The sequence below is a fragment of the Electrona antarctica genome, assembly GCF_951216825.1.
Source record: "Electrona antarctica genome assembly, chromosome: 4".
NCBI lineage: Eukaryota > Metazoa > Chordata > Actinopteri > Myctophiformes > Myctophidae > Electrona > Electrona antarctica.
The window spans coordinates 45,480,872-45,497,418 of NC_136809.1; the positions used below are offsets into that span (position 1 = coordinate 45,480,872).

Here is a 16,547-nt window from a genome sequence, read left to right on the forward strand (position 1 = left end):
TGTGTGTGTAGCGGACCCAGCTGGCCAAGGTTTAAGACTGACTGATTTTAAGTTGCTTTATTAATGAATCAACTGGTGCTAAAATAAAGAAAAACATAATATGTATCATAAATCAGACAATCAATAAACACATCCAACATATATAAGCACAAGCTGTTCACTTAAAAAAAAAAACATATTTACATAACCAATAAAATCCATAAAGTGCAGATATTAAATGCAATATGAAAACAATAAACCTTAAAGAATGTAACACAAGACCATAATAAACAAAAAGATTTTCACCTCGTCCCCTTTCCAGCTGGGTGCTAATTTTTGAGTCAGTGTTGAGTCACTGTTTTAAACCAGTCCCCTCCTCCACAGCTGAGCTACCGGGTTCCAATCACCAATTATCCTTAAAGCCTAAAGGTGTAGGGAAACATGCATGCCACAACACACACACACACACACACACACACACACACACACACACACACACACACACACACACACACACACACACACACACACACACACACACACACACACACACACACACACACACACACACACACACACACACACACAATGTTTTATTACATTGTATATGACTTGGTTATATGTATAGAATAAAGTCAATATTTTACTTCCATAAGTGATGATGAATCTAATTTTACAGTGTACACTAGTTAGTCCTAGCATAGAGTACCACAATTGTCCAGCAGGGGGAGAACTCACACGCTGCAAACCCGGAAACAGGAAGACGTAGGCGCAGAAGTAGATAGATGTGGGAAATTCAAAAACTGGCTTCCGTTCAACAACAAAACATCTGCTGTGGTTCTGATCGGCTTCATGTTTCTACTGTCTACTTTCATACGTTTAAAGGTAAGCTGGAAAAATACAACATTTGCATCAAATGTAGAGATACGGTAGCTATCAATCCTCGAATCAAGACGGTCATTGTAAATATCACACTGGATGAAAGACGTATGATTATAGTCTTGATACAAGGCTAGCTGTTATCCATTCCATGCAACTCACTGTTGTTGGTTGCTGGCTAATTTGACAAGCTATAGCCCTGAAACATGACTGATTATCATGGCAGTCATGTTTCAGGGCTAGACAAGCTATAGCTTCAAATCTCGCTGACGTGGATTATTATAATAAACACCTCGTAGAGGTATTTTTCGATTCTGACGTCAGAATCGAAAAATAGTCTAAATCTAAGGCTATGGTCGACTCAATGTTCAAACCTAATATATACTGTTCAAACGTAAATGAAGGAATTTGGAAAATGATTGCAAAACATAATGCGGCAATAGCTATGTGATTTAAAATGCATGTAACTTTAGCTTTCAGATGATGATCTGTTACTGGTGATATGTTTGTGTGACGCTGTATAGTAGGCTAGGCTAGTATCATGTAGGCGGGCATTAAAAATAAATGTTAGAACATGGTGATACATGTAAGAGTTTTGCCTGACGGCAGCCGCAAGCCAGATCGTGCGTGTGTGTGTGTGGTAACAGAACACGTCATTTGTTTTGGTGTCAGCGTGATTATAGTGAGAGAGATCACTAGAATTGTCACTCACAATTATTATTTCATAATCATAATTGTTTCCATTTTGAAAAATGTTCATACATTAAAAAAAACAAAAAAAAAACAGTTTTGTCATATCTGCCATGTGCACTTTTATTGCAAAGCCTAAAAGGCAAACACAAATGTAATTTCTATTCATAATTTTCCAATGCCAAAAACACATCATTAAATCGTTAATCGCAATTATTTGTGTGACGATTAATCAACACAAATCGTGATCAGTGGTGGTGTTTGTGCAGAGACAGAGAGGATGCCTGTTGAAAGGACAGAAGACTGTGGGGCCGAGGAGCTGTTCAAATACTATGAGGTCTACGACACTATTGGCTCAGGTAATGTGCTTCTCGGATGTCTCTTTTTTTTTAGCTTTAGAGGAACTGCATTTACGTTTTGAGAGTCTGAATGCCTCGCCCCTCGTCTTTCTCAGGAGGCTTTGCTAAAGTGAAGCTTGGACGGCACATCCTGACAGGAGAGAAGGTTGCCATCAAAATCATGGATAAGAAAGATCTAGGGGTGAGTTCTAGCTAGAGTGACAACGGGGTAGGGCTGCAACTACTGTATTCATCATTATCTTTTGTTGGCGCTCGATCGATCCATGTTTAGATGAATAGAAGAATCGAGCTTTTAAAAACATTATGGCCCGGACGGTTAGCTCAACCGTCTGGGCACCTAGGCTGCTGAGCCAGCCTGACGGCGTGCCGCAAGTTCGACTCCCGATCCCGACGGCCTTTGCTGCGTGTCTCCCCCCCCCCCCCGTCTCTCTCCTAACATTGGGATAGATTATTATTAGAGTATTTGATTATTCTTTGCTTAAAATAAATTCCCAACCTAATATATGATACAACAACCTTGTCCCAGGACGATCTGCCTCGTGTGAAGGTAGAGATCGAAGCCATGAAGCACCTAAGCCATCAACATGTCTGTCGTCTGTACCACGTCATTGAAACCACCAAGAAATTCTACATGGTGCTGGAGGTACACTTGACTTCTTAATTGGCTCATCACTGGTTGGTTGGGTGGTGGCCTGGTGGGCATTATTATCTGCATACAACTTGCAGAATAATACATACAGTAATGCACTTTTGTCCTTTGCTTCTGTCCATCTATCAGTACTGTCCAGGGGGCGAGTTATTTGACTACATAATCGCAAAAGACCGTCTGTCGGAGGAGGAAACCAGGGTGTTCTTCCGACAGATTGTCTCTGCGCTGGCCTACATTCACAGTCAGGGCTACGCACACAGGGACCTCAAACCGGTAAACACCACCACTGTGTGTGTGTGCACGTGTGTGCATGCATGTACTGGCATAATGTGAATATTATGCATGTTGCATGTATTGTTTTTAATGTTTTATGTGAAAGACGAAAAATATGCAGCCATTATTGCATGCTTTTATTTGTATGTTCTAATGGCGTTTCTCTTTCTATTGGGCCTTCAGGAGAACCTGCTGATAGATGAGAACCACAACCTCAAACTTATAGATTTTGGGCTGTGTGCTAAACCTAAGGTACAGATACATAGCTTTGTTGAATACTCTGATAACAGACAAATGTTATCAATATTTTGTGGCAAATTGATTATTCATTCCGTCCACAAGTAGCCATGTAATAAGTTTATTGTACAGTGAAGGCCTGTTCATACTCCGTTTTAGGTGATAAGCTACTCACCTTTTCGGTGGTCAGTAAAAATTAAAACAGGGAGATGTGTTGGGGTGAGCTGTGTGTCACTTAAGTTATCACTGCGGTGTGACATCATGTTGTAGTTTTCAGTGGTCACCTTATATCACCTAAAAGAAGAATGAAGTATGAATAGGCCTTGAGGCAGATGTTGATTATTGGAAAATAATAAACCCATCACCCTGTCTTATTTTCCAATTATGACCGTTCTCAGTCGCCACGACTGATTTCAGTCATTTGGATTCCATAGAAGTATGTCTGTCCTGCACCAACTTAGCAGGTTACTTAGCAGCTTACACGTCGCAGCGTGACGTGTTGTAAGCTTGTAGATATAGGGCTCCATTTTTGTCACCGCTAAACCCCTTATCCCTAAACTTCTTTGCCTTTTTTTTTACTAATTTGAAAAACATTTTTGAATAGTTCAACTAGCCAATGAGCGTGTAGACTGGCCATTTTAACTATTCAAAAATATTTTGAAAAATAGTAAAAAAAAATAAAAAAAAAGGCAAAGAAGTTTAGGGGTAAGGGGTTTAGCGGTGACAAAAATGGAGCCCATAGTCCCTAATGATCCCAGATATTTCATAACCGCAATCCTTACGCTGTATGGCTACTAAAACACCATCATTTTATATATATTTTATATATTTACCCATTACATTGAAAACCTAAATGCTTGGCAAAGAATCTCGGGAAAGATTGCCAATATATCGCCTCCATGTTCCTTCCGTTGAGATACAGACGCCCCAGAGCCGGAAGAGGCGTCTACGTTTATATGTCTATGGTAGTGACCATGTGACTATCTCTATTGTAGGGAGGTATATGTATATATGGTAGTACTAGTGACCATGTGACTATCTCTATTGTAGGGAGGTATATGTGGTAGTACTAGTGACCATGTGACTATCTCTATTGTAGGGAGGTATATGTATATGTGGTAGTACTAGTGACCATGTGACTATCTCTATTGTAGGGAGGTATATGTGGTAGTACTAGTGACCATGTGACTATCTCTATTGTAGGGAGGTATATGTATATATGGTAGTACTAGTGACCATGTGACTATCTCTATTGTAGGGAGGTATATGTGGTAGTGACCATGTGACTATCTCTATTGTAGGGAGGTATGGGTTATGAGTTGATGACGTGTTGTGGGAGCCCTGCCTACGCTGCTCCTGAGCTCATCCAGGGAAAAGCATACATTGGCTCAGAGGTAAGAAAGTGAGCTATCGGTGCACGACTATGTATGTAGTACATTTACTCTATTACTGTAGTTAAAAAAAATGTATTTTTACTTCAGTATTTCCAATTTCCAATACTTTTACTTCTACCCCACTATATCTCGGAGGCAAATATTGTACTTTATTGGCCATTTATCGTGACGCATTGTGAGCTTGTAGATCTGCTACTTTCACGCCAGATCTATATAAGATTTGTATACATTTTGAACTTGTGAAATGGGGCATTCTGCATAATGAGTACTTTTACTTTTGGTACTTTAAGTATATTTTGATGACAAAATGTTTGTACTTTTAGTAAAGTAAAATTTCATTGCTGGACTTTTACTTGTAACATAACTGTTTCTACTTTGCAGTATTGATACCCACCCTATCTATATATTAGGGATTTTGTCTTGCATTCATAAAATACAGAGGGAATTGATTGATTCAGAACTGGACTACAAAAATATAATAGAATGTAAGGGGATGCGAGTAGCCGAGTACGACTCAAGGGTTTCCTAATTACATTTTTATTTAATTGGGCATGGGCAGCATATTGACGTGTTTCGAAAGACAGCCTCGTATGCTGCTTGGCTCATTAAATAATTAAATGAAGGATACCAATCTAAAGGATATTTCTGTGACTGCTGTTGATTCTACAAAAAATAGTCTCACATTTTTTTATTTGGTTTAATTTGTAGATGGTGATTTTCTTTTACAATTTTGGATTTTTGGACTCTACCCATTAATGTTTTAACTCTCAGGCAGACTTGATACACTTTAGATGGGCTTTAACTGAAATTGCATATCGTTGCTGTCGGGAAGAAACCACCTAACTCCAAAGTGTCCATTTTTCAGGAAATTAAAAATATACATTTTTAAGGAAATGAAGAAAACCTTTTTCTTTTCTTTTTTAACGATGCAATACTGCCTCGTCAAAGCTGGTGTTGTGACTTTTGATATTGTCAATTACTTGCATGAGAAGGTGGAGTTAGCAGTTTGAGGGTCCAATGGAGTTAAGAGGTTTTGTTCAATGCGTTTTTTTACTACTTTCCACTGGTTCAATATTTTCGAAACAACACGTAAAGGGTGTTCAATAGCATTGTTTTGTGTGGGGGGGAAAAATGGAGTTATGAGGTTTCCTCCCGACAGCAACGATATACATCTTCAAACTAAACTGAAAGTATCTAAACAATCCACCATCACAACCCACATTCACTTGTTCTTCACTCTTATATTCTGCACAAATATAAGGATTTAGATTTAGCTATGGATTTAATAAACAGAAGAGAAAATTCATCGTATGCTTTCCTTCCACCACATACAATCTGCATACCACAGTTGGTTCAGGCCATACACTGTCAGAGCAGAGGCATATGTAGTGTTGTCACATTTGACTGACATGAGTGCGCTGTGATGTTGTGTCCACTATAGGCTGACGTGTGGAGTATGGGAGTGCTGCTGTATGCGCTACTCTGTGGATTCCTACCCTTTGATGACGACAACTGTATGCTTCTCTACAGAAAGATTACGGTTAGTGCAGTGCTGAGTGTGCATTATATGTTCCCCTGCATATTTGAGTCTCAGGAAGTCAGTCTTGTAATGTTTAAGTAGGCCTATGGAAATCATGAAATTAAAACATAATTCTTTTTTTCAATTCCCCCCCCCCCCCCCCCTTTTTCCATTAGTCCTTGATTGTGGCTTTAGAAATAATTCAATCTTGTTGCATTATTTTAAAAGAAAGGCAAGCCTTGGTGTGTCTATGCACATGCATGTGTTGTGTGAGCCTAAAGTGTGAGACGTACGAACATAGTGTTGTACTTTGTCCTTTTTCAGAGAGGTAAATACGACAACCCCCACTGGCTTTCTCCAGGTAGCGTGCTGCTCCTCAACCAGATGCTGCAGGTATGGACTCGGAGATGGCCTTCCCTCTTCAACTCACTGTCCTGTTTAGAGCCTGGCCCACCCATGTATCCACGGATTAAAGTTCTCAGTCACCACGACTGATTTCAGTCATTTGGATTCCATAGAAGCCAGCATATATTATTTTAAGATGAAAGGGTATTTGAAGTTGTTAAACTAGCAATAGGATACATGTTCAGAAGCATCTTCCATAAACACACAAGGTGTCAGAAATGCCATAAGAGCAAAGGTTAAAGCCTCAAACTGTGATTTCTTCAACCGGTTGGCTCTACTGTATGTCAGAACAGCAGGAACATCATTAAACTTTCCGTCATGAGATTTTATTTAGCTTTATTCCATGTGTATTGCTTCGGACCATTTCTTTACTACTATACATCAGTATTGGCGATTATGCAGCCGATATGTTCCGCCTTTTATTTTGTACCACTTTAATCCCAATGTCCCTATTATGGGCATGTCATTATCCTTAGGTGTGCATTTTGAACAGTAGTTTGTGTGTGTGTCCTGTAGGTGGAGCCCAAGCGTCGTCTAACTGTCAGACAGCTGTTGGACCATCCCTGGGTTGTGCTGGACTACAACTCCCCTGTGGAATGGCACAGCAAAAAGCCGGTATGCTACAGCAGGGGTTCTCAACGTTTTTGGCCGGGGACCCCCGGAAATGCTTTGGCAAGGTTTCGGGACCCCCTCCCCGCCCCCTCCCGACCCCCAATATAAATGGACTGCTACAATAACCTTAATAATAGAGACAATACACCATAAATAAATACTGAAACCAGATATAATCATTAGGGAAGGTGTATGCATGTACTATGTGTACTATATGTAAACTCTTCATTTCCATTTTCCAGGCATTCAGTTGCAAAACAAAAAAAAAAGGGGGGAGGGGGTTTGGGGTTTTTTTTATAATTTGGGGACCCCCCCAAAATAATTTGGCGACCCCCCGAGGGGTCGCGACCCACGGGTTGAGAACCCCTGTGCTACAGTGTAGTAGTAACAACACTACACGCACATGTAAACATAACTAATATTACCAAAAGTCCGGTATACTACACTACACAACATCACATGCATTTAAACATAACCAATTATGTTCAACTATTCCATCTCTTAAAATGGGTCCATGCAAAGGTAACATATTTTTGCTCTTTTTTTTTTAAAGACCTGAGGTTGATTCTACAAAATGCCTCTAAATCAGTAGTTTTGTTTAGTAGTAGTAGTAGTTTAAAAGATTTTTCAAAAATTGTTAAAAAATAGCAGATGTACAAGCTCGCATCCCGGCACAAAGTTGGAAGATCTGCTGTTTTTTAATAGCCATAAAAACGTTAACGTTTTAAAATGACATGGACGCTTGCCTGGTTAAGTGGTTGCCTTACATTGAATTTAGACAGCAGTGACAGAATCCACCATGCCAAGGCATCTCTGGTGGTCTGTAACTATTTGTAGGACTGTTAGGTTCATGAGCGGTGTTTGTCTGTTGTGTAGATGGGCCATATAGATGAGGACTGCATCACGGAGATGGCGGTCAACATGAAACGCTCCAGACAGAGCACCACCCAGCTGGTCAATGAGGTTGGTTTGAGTTGTCCATGTTCCCCCTCTTATTATATGATGAGCTTGTATACAGTAACTAGAGAATAATAATAATTACATTTCTCTTATATAGCATTTTCTATGCATGCTTATTGTGTGTGTGACTATAACAGCTTGGACTTTGGACATTGTGATATCATGATATGGCTTAACGTTGTGTTTTTATCGTTTTTAAAGGCTGCATTACAGGTTGTTATAGCTGTCCTAACTCGCCTATTCAAACGTAGTCATTCCTGATTATTAATCAAATCCCATTGTGTAAATTGTTTGTGAACAACAGTACAAAATATTGATAATCATGGCCTTTGAAACATATTGTGGTATTTGATTTGGTCCATGTTGCTCATCACTAATTGTTTGTCTAGGGTTATACAGTATATGCTCTGCTTCGGTGCGTGTTGTATTTTGTGCACAGTGGCGTTACGACCAGACGACGGCCACCTACCTACTGCTGCTGTCTAAGAAGCAGAGAGGCAAGCCTGTCCGCCTGCGTGCCGAGCCGCCTGCCTGTGACGCCCCCTCTTGCTCGCCACTGCACCAGAGACCTCAGGTCAGACTGGGACCACAAACCCCACAATGCCCTGCTGCTCCGTGTCTGTCTGGCTTATCGACTTCCTGACTGCAATTGGATTTCTCCTTTTGTTTCTGGTTCACTCTCTGCGTCCGTCTCAGCTCTGTGTTACTTGTTTGCGTTGGATCTCAATGCCCTCTCACCGGTTGCTTCTGTGGGCTTGGATGTTGTTGTGAAACTTTCTTTTTTGGACATTGTTCCTCAAGTATCTCCCTTATAGTTGTTTTTGGGCAGAAACCTTGTATATCCATATTTTTTCGATGTGTTTTTTTCTCTCTTAAATGCCCTACTTCATACAACATGCTGATCTAAAAAGTCACAACATGTAGCATTTTGAAAGTGAAAGTAGTGAGTGTGTTTTTACATGTATTTAACCAATGACAAGTATTAACAAGAGCCTGTGACTGTCTTTAGAGACAGACTGTTGAGGGCGCTGTTACTACATTGGATCCATTGAAACAAGATATTTTATAATTTCATGAAAAGTAAAGATTTTGAAGAAGGTTTCTGGCCAACATCGATGTTATCTTATATTCCTTGGTGTCTCACTCTTCTTCTTTTTTGCCCATCCTTCCACTTCTATCCCTAAGCAGACCCTTCACTTCAGTGAGGATGAGGATGCTGTGGTTCTGGGTTCCGCCGACTTTGGCTTGGACTATGACGATGACTGTCCCTGGGTTCCATACCACGCGAGGCATACGCCCAAGGGAGTCCGAGGATGGCCGGATGGAGCGGTCTGTGGAGCATTCTTTGTTAGACACCACCAGGGCTAAAAGTGCTTAGATAGGCGAGAGAGTGTAGCTAACCGTTTGAAATGCATGGATTAAAGTTCTCAGTCACCACGATTGATTTCAGTCGTTTGGTTTTCATAGAAGCCAGCGTGTCTTCTGTGAAAGCATGCGCACCAAAAACATAACATTAGTTATTTTAAGATGAAAGCGTATTTGAAGTGATCAAACTAGCAATAGAATACAAGTTTAGAAGCATCTTCCAGAAAGCTGAATGGTCTCAGAAATATCATGATTTCTTCAGCTGGTCGGCCTAAAACATCATTGCATTTTCAGTCTTGAGTTTTTATTTAGCTTTATTCCATGGGACCACTGCATAGATAGGCAAGGTAAAGGCGAGAGGGTGAAGCTAACCGTTTGAAATGTTTCCCTGCGTTTTCATAGATATCTCCATTGGCGGAGAAATTGCGGGGCCAAGGCCCCAGTCCACTGAGAGAAAACATCACGCCGTATCGCCGCCCAGAGAGGCAGGGCCGTGACCACCAACAGGCCAAGGAGAACAAGGAGAATGTTGTGGCGCCCGAAAAAGACGTTGAGTTCTTTGCACTGCCGGCTACCCCTGCGTCCAGCAGGAAGAACACACGGCCCACCAGGGAAGTGTTGACCACGCCCACTCCCAGTTCTCACTTCAATGGCTCTAAAGGCAACGACACACCGAGAGGTCAGAACACACACACGCCAATCACAACTCGGTAACCCTATTTTATTCTTGGGATATTCAAAAATGGCAACATATTTCGTCATAGTTTTAGTCGACAAAACGCAATGCAACGCACTGAGCATGTAGATCTGCTACAGTATGTTCAAAAAAAATAACGTTTTTAAAACTTTTAATATTCTTTTTTTTTTTACCCCAAATCTTCTCTTATGGGGGTCCCTGGCACAATCTTTTTAGATGACGATCTGCAGTCAAATATCCTGTATGTAACATGTAGATTGTGGGTCCTTGAAAACCACTGCACTGCACTAGACTACTGGCATGGAATGTTAGTTATGATAGATAATACATTTGAATAGGTCATCAGACATGACTATATCTTGTAATTGTGTAATATTTTGTCTCAAAGAAGTAATTTAAAAACTCTCATTATTTTATTTGCATCAATCAACTGCCCCTCTCACACTCCTCTCCTCGCGCTCTCTCTCCCCCTTCCTCAGTCTCTTTCTCTTAGGTCTCATAACCATAAGTGCCACATCCGCATTGCACACATTTGCAAGTAAATTGTATTCTGGTAATAAACTAATTTACCACGTCTCTTTCGTCTCTGATTTAGCCGTCATTACACCGTCAAATGGGAGCACGCGCACACACAATTATCACTGTCGACTCGTTATTATCACGGAGCTCATTTTATTGCACTTATCTGCAAAATGAAGGGACCGCGGTATGAAGGGAGAATCATTAGAGCCTAATGATTTGTAAACGTGAAGGCCCTGGCCGCATGTCCAACCTCATTATTAGCTTCCACTGTAAACTCTGCCATGAGCCGGCTGGCTGATGTTCTGGATTTGGTGCTTAGCCCTCTGAATCTGGACGGGTCCTGTTCTCTCTAGAGTCTCAGAGCCTTGTTGCTACTGACAGCACTGTCCATGCACACAGACACAAGCAAAGGACTCTGTGTGTGCCTGTGTGGTGGTCCCTAGGCATGTGCTGTGACAGGTGTAGCTGTCTCTTTCCTCTGCTCACTGTCCCACATGGACTGTAGTGACATGTGTTCTCTCGCCACTAAAGTGTGTGTCTGTGTGTGCGCGTCCGTCCGTCCGTCCACGTGCACAATGTGTGTCAAAGCCTTTGTGCCCATTACCCCTGGCCTTGATTTCCATGCACGTGCGGAAAAGGACTTTGCCTGAATGTGCCGAAACATGAACGGGATGTTGTTTGCTGTGTAATGCCTGGATTCAACCTGTGAATAGTATACAGAATGCATTTGTGTGTGTCTTGCAGGTGAAGGCAGTGGCTCTAAAGATCCAAAAAGAAAGAAAGCAGCTCAGCACAAGGAGACTGGTCATCTGGAGATAATGACCTTCAGTCCTGAGAGAAGGTCCGCATCTGGGAGGGATTAAAAGAGAAAGGAAGAGTGTGTGTTGGGTGGGGATTGATTGAGTGGGGTGTGAACAATAAGGGGAATGGAGCCGGAGGTGATAAGAAAAGGGAAGGCGATTCAGGATGGCACTGACAGGATAGAGAGGGATATAAACAAATCACTGGAGGCAAAAAGAAAATAAATAACATATGCATTGAAGCTGGGTCAACAGGGGGTACATTTATGTAATTTAGAGAGAATATTGTGTAGACATAGCATAGCACTCTATAGAGTATACTCATTGTACATTGTACACGGATGTTAGGATCTTAGCTTACTTACTGTATGATCCTTGATCACTATTTGTGATGTATTTGATGTATTCCTGTGTGTTGTTCCTGCTTACTGTAAATTGCTCTGGATTAAGAGTGTCTGCCTAAATTGTGTGTATGAACATGAGTGGCACTTTCTTACTGTCCACTGCGGTTCCCAGGTCTCGGTCTCTGGACATGGCCGTCAGGGGAGGAGGAGACAGCGGTCAGAAGAACAAAGTGGAGAAGATGTTTGGCTCTCTAGAGAGAGGCCTGGACAAGGTCATCACGATGCTCACTCCCAGCAAGAAACGAACTCTACGTGACGGCCCGCGCAAGATCAAGGTACAGTATGCGTGCTGGCACCATGCATTTAAAATGGACGGATAATCTACCTAACGCAAATTTCTGAACTTTTTAATAATAATAATAGCTCAAATTCATGTATCGCTTTTCTAAGTACCCAGTCACTTTTACATAAGGAAATGAAGGAACCAACTTTAATAAGAGAAAACAATAATTAGAATTTGATTCAAAAGTGCTCGGGTGGTTCAGTGGCAAAGTTCCTGCCCAGTGCCCACCATCCGGCTTTGTTGGGCATCTAGCCGTCTACACGAAGGCAATTGGCTTGTGTTTGGGGAGGGAAGCTGGGCGTGGAGGGCATGCAATCCTACAGGCTGGGGTGGCACCAGTCAGCAGGGAGTGTTTGGACGGGAGGAGTAGGACAAAGGCTCTACGTCCTTCTGGTGGGGGCTCCTCACTGGCAGGTGAGTCGGTTAGGATACAACAGCAGTGACGACCTGTGTGAGGTATTATTTGGCATTACGAAAAAAATTGGGGGGAAACATATTTGGCTACTCTAAATAAAACAATCACACTTGTGTGAAGTGAGGGGCGCTGTATTATATTGGCCCTAAACAAACAATAAAAGTCCATAGACTTGGCTGCCATATGATGTTTTTTGAGGGCTAGTGTCCCTCAATAAAATAAAAAAAGATATATGTTTTTGTCTCCTCTGTACAGGTCCAGTACAATGTCACTTTAACCAGTCAGACCAACCCAGACCAGGTTCTAAACCAAATCCTCTCCATCCTGCCAGAGAAACACATCGACTTCACACAGAAAGGGTAAGAGAAACATTAATTTCACTTCTCTGTTCTGATCTACTTCATCATATTCTAATCTGTATGCACATTTCCTCTGAAATCCTGCCCATTCCCTCATTCTGGTGAATGAAAGTGATGCGGTTTGATACAAGGCACTTTCATAACAATAAGAACACCCTTGAGTGTAAGATTGTGTTTACCAAAGGAAACCCCTGCTGTCTTTTACCTTATCAGCTAAATCTAAACAGTACATTTAAAGATAAATACTACAGGTACCGACAATCCATTTTGACCTACTTGGTTAGTATGTAAAGTTCTTGTAAAGCCCACTTACTTTTTATTGTGGCGATAGACCCCATCACGATCACTGATATTTCCCATGTCTTGGACCAAGCAGAGAAGGGAGGGGAACTACTATTGGCAGTAGAAATGGAGTGGAGGAAGGTTGACCTCAAGCTCAATACCAAGAAAACTAAAGTTAGTGGCATTTAACATGGACAACAAAACCATTGCTACTGCCAGCAGGACGGAACTTGAGGTAGTAAAGGACTTCCCTGGATGGCGTCTACGCAAGAATGCTAGAAATGGCACTTGATGTAACTAACATGGGCGTACCACGTCATAAACGTGGAACTCTACAGAGGCCTCAGCAGGCGAGCTCAGAGAGAGAAGGATGAGGCTAGCATGAGACTGCTAACAAACAAGTTGACACAGTGGGAGCCAACCCAAGGCACCGCTATGAGGAGAAAGAGGTGCACCACCTACATGGACACACTGGCGCAAGCAGTGCTCTTGTAGTCCCAAGTTGCTTTTGGCTAGTCCTCACTCGCATCACGTTTCAATAGCCTAGTAAAGCAACTTTAGCTAAATAGACTAGTGTTGTGAATATGGGAATATATCGATAAACCTTTTTGTACTTTGTATCAATGATTGAAGGATATTTACAATGCTTAGGCATATTCCATGATTTGAGCATGTATGGCTGAGGTGTGCTTTATTGTCATTGTGAAGGGAGCGTGAAATAAAAGCCAAAATGCTTAGCCGGAAAATACATTTAAAAAAAAAAAAAAAAACTGTATCCCAAAACTTCGCATTTTAAAATGAACCTCAGTCAGAACTCTTCCTAAAGCCCAAGCCGTCATATCCTAACATTTCCATTCTGCTTCTGCTCTCCACTGTGTCTAGGTACACCCTGAAGTGTCGCACCAGGGGGGACTTTGGCAAGGTGACGATGGCGTTTGAGCTGGAGGTGTGCCTCCTGCACAGGCCTGAGGTGGTGGGCGTCCGTCGCCAGAGGCTGAAGGGAGACGCCTGGGTCTACAAACACCTGGTGGAGGATATACTCTCTACCTCCAGTATCAAGGGAACCGATTCCTGATAAGCCTAGCATAGAAGCAACCCCATGGATTAAAGCTCACGACTGATTTCAGTCATTAGGATTCCATAGAAGAGAGCATGTATTCTATAGAAGTGTGTCCTGCACCAAGCTTACAACACATCGCGGCGCAACGTGTTGTTCAGTTCTTCAGCTTGTAGATAGCCGCCCTATTTTCGGTTATTAGTTATTTCAGTCTTCCAGAAAACAACGGCAACATTTGTCAGTCGTGAGATTTTATTTTGCTTGAATCCATGCAACCCCCTTTTAACCTTTTTTTTTTTAAATATATTTTTTACTACTGAATTTGTGCATAAAAGAAAAACTTGAATGATATTTTTTTTTATAAACTATACTTTTCCAGTACTACAAGCCCACTCTTAGATCAGCAAAATTTGACAAATGTTCCAGTGTATGGCATGGCCCAGAATGGGGCCTCTATGGTTCGTGTGGTTATGATGGGTGTATAAAGTCTGTCCTTTTGGCTCATAGTAAAAACATGGCTCATTAAATGTACCTGCATTGCGCATCTTGTCCCTGAATGTTGCATCAGTTTGCATATGCAATATTTGGCATTTTACTTCCTCGCCCATAATTATGTTTAACATACTCTGGGAGGAATAGCTGTCTCTCTCTGTACAGACCAGAGTATAACATCAGTATACCTTCCAGCTCCTTATTTCCATTTCTTGCTATTCTCCCCCTTAGGTGTTGAGCTTTATCGAATCACATTATTTAGCAGAGAGAGCATTACTAATTTACTGACATTGGGTGTTTTTATTCATGCACTGTACATATGTTTACAATTTCTGTTATGCCATTTAACATCTTTGTTTGTATGATGTGTCCGTCTATATATTTGTTGTCTGTCTATGTACCTGAAAAGTACTTTGAAAATTAATAAACGTATTTCCTTTTAATAGACATTGATTATTATGAGTGACGGGCAGCATCTCTGAAATAAAAAATGTTGCCAGTTCTAACCATCTTGTTTCATAACCGAATGAGCTCAGGGGACCTCTGTTGAATGTTTAGCTGGCTAAGTTCAGTTTGGTTTGGAAGATGTGATACAGGCTGGCAGTCACGGTCAGATGGCCAATGGCGGTCGGGTGCAGAAAGACATTGAGGAGGATAACGTTTATTTTACACACAGTTTGATTGGCTCTTGAGCAGCACCCGTGGCAGTGTGCTGCAGAAAGGCGTGACAGAAAAACGCATTCAAAAAGCCATGGTGGTGGCTACATGGGTAATGTCAAACAGCCAAAAAGAGAAGAGTGATAAGATGTTAATTAATTAAACCAATATTTTCATTGGCAGACCAGTCATGTGTATAGTGAGCTAGATGTATATCAGTCGGTAGTAAAGGCCCTTTGGAGTCCAGACAAACAGACAGCAACAAACTCCATCACCCACAGGGCAATTATGGGCAGAATGCCCAAGCAGCAAACTATGCCGCAGCTGCCTGGATGAAACAAGAATCATAGCTTTTCACTTTGCAAACAATATGAAATTCAGGGTGAGAGACAGTAGCCTGGCTAATAAGCCAGACCGAATCAGCCGTTGGCAAAAAAAAAATTGCCTGCCGGCGGATTACGGTCTGGAGAGGCTCAATTGTACGCCCATTTCCTACACCAGAGAACTGGTGTGGCCAATCGGGACACGGTATGCAATATGGGCGGGCTTTCGTACAGTGACGTTCAATGCTTGAGACCTTTGACTGACAGTAGCTCTGACCAATTGCGTCAAAGAGAAAATGTTTGAACCCGCCCCCCGGGAAACAAGATCCATACACAGCATCTCCAGACTCAAATACCACACGACAGTGTGATTTGAGTCTGGCTTATTAGCCAGGCTAGAGAGACAGCAATGTGGCTTCGGTCATCGGCAAAGGAAAAGAGCTGTTTTTCCTTTATTTCTTTGACGATTTTGTTGGCTAGACCTCACTCTCGCAGCAACTACTTTGACGATTGGCCTAAACCTACACTACAACCTGACTGTGTGGACTCACTGCACTGCAGTTTTACTGGGCCAGTGATTCTGAACCAGGTGTCCGTGTCCCCCTCTCTGCACTTAGGGCTGGACAAGACAGTTCAGACACTGGACAAGACAGTTCAGACAGCACATATAGAATCACCTTAGACCGCTTTAATGATCCTCCGGCTGTTCATGCCTGCAGATCACTACAGTGCATGGCAGGCATCTTGGTGTGTTTTCCCTGGCGGGTGAAGTGCATGTGCTTTTGTATGTGTATTTCAGACATGATGGGCATGGGAACACATCCTTTCTGATCATTACCTACACATAATGAAGATTAATGAATGAGTGGTGTTGGTAAAATTGATCAAAGATCATTGTTATGGCAGAAAAAGCCAGCTTGTGACTGCAACTTGTT

General features: G+C 41.8%; 1 protein-coding gene across 1 annotated transcript; it reads left to right on the forward strand.

Annotated features, from left to right (window-relative positions):
* The first annotated feature begins 504 nt into the window (after positions 1–504).
* On the forward strand, positions 505–15,075 carry melk (maternal embryonic leucine zipper kinase). Its single transcript, XM_079499344.1, has 18 exons — positions 505–864; positions 1,818–1,907; positions 2,003–2,088; positions 2,434–2,550; positions 2,686–2,829; positions 3,013–3,081; positions 4,368–4,460; positions 5,902–6,000; positions 6,304–6,372; positions 6,901–6,999; positions 7,873–7,959; positions 8,396–8,530; positions 9,145–9,285; positions 9,724–10,000; positions 11,285–11,381; positions 11,857–12,019; positions 12,698–12,801; positions 13,966–15,075. Exons 1-18 carry the CDS (start codon positions 765–767, stop codon positions 14,156–14,158), a joined length of 2,163 nt encoding a protein of 720 aa, XP_079355470.1. The 5' UTR covers positions 505–764; the 3' UTR covers positions 14,159–15,075.
* The last annotated feature ends 1,472 nt before the right edge of the window (positions 15,076–16,547 follow it).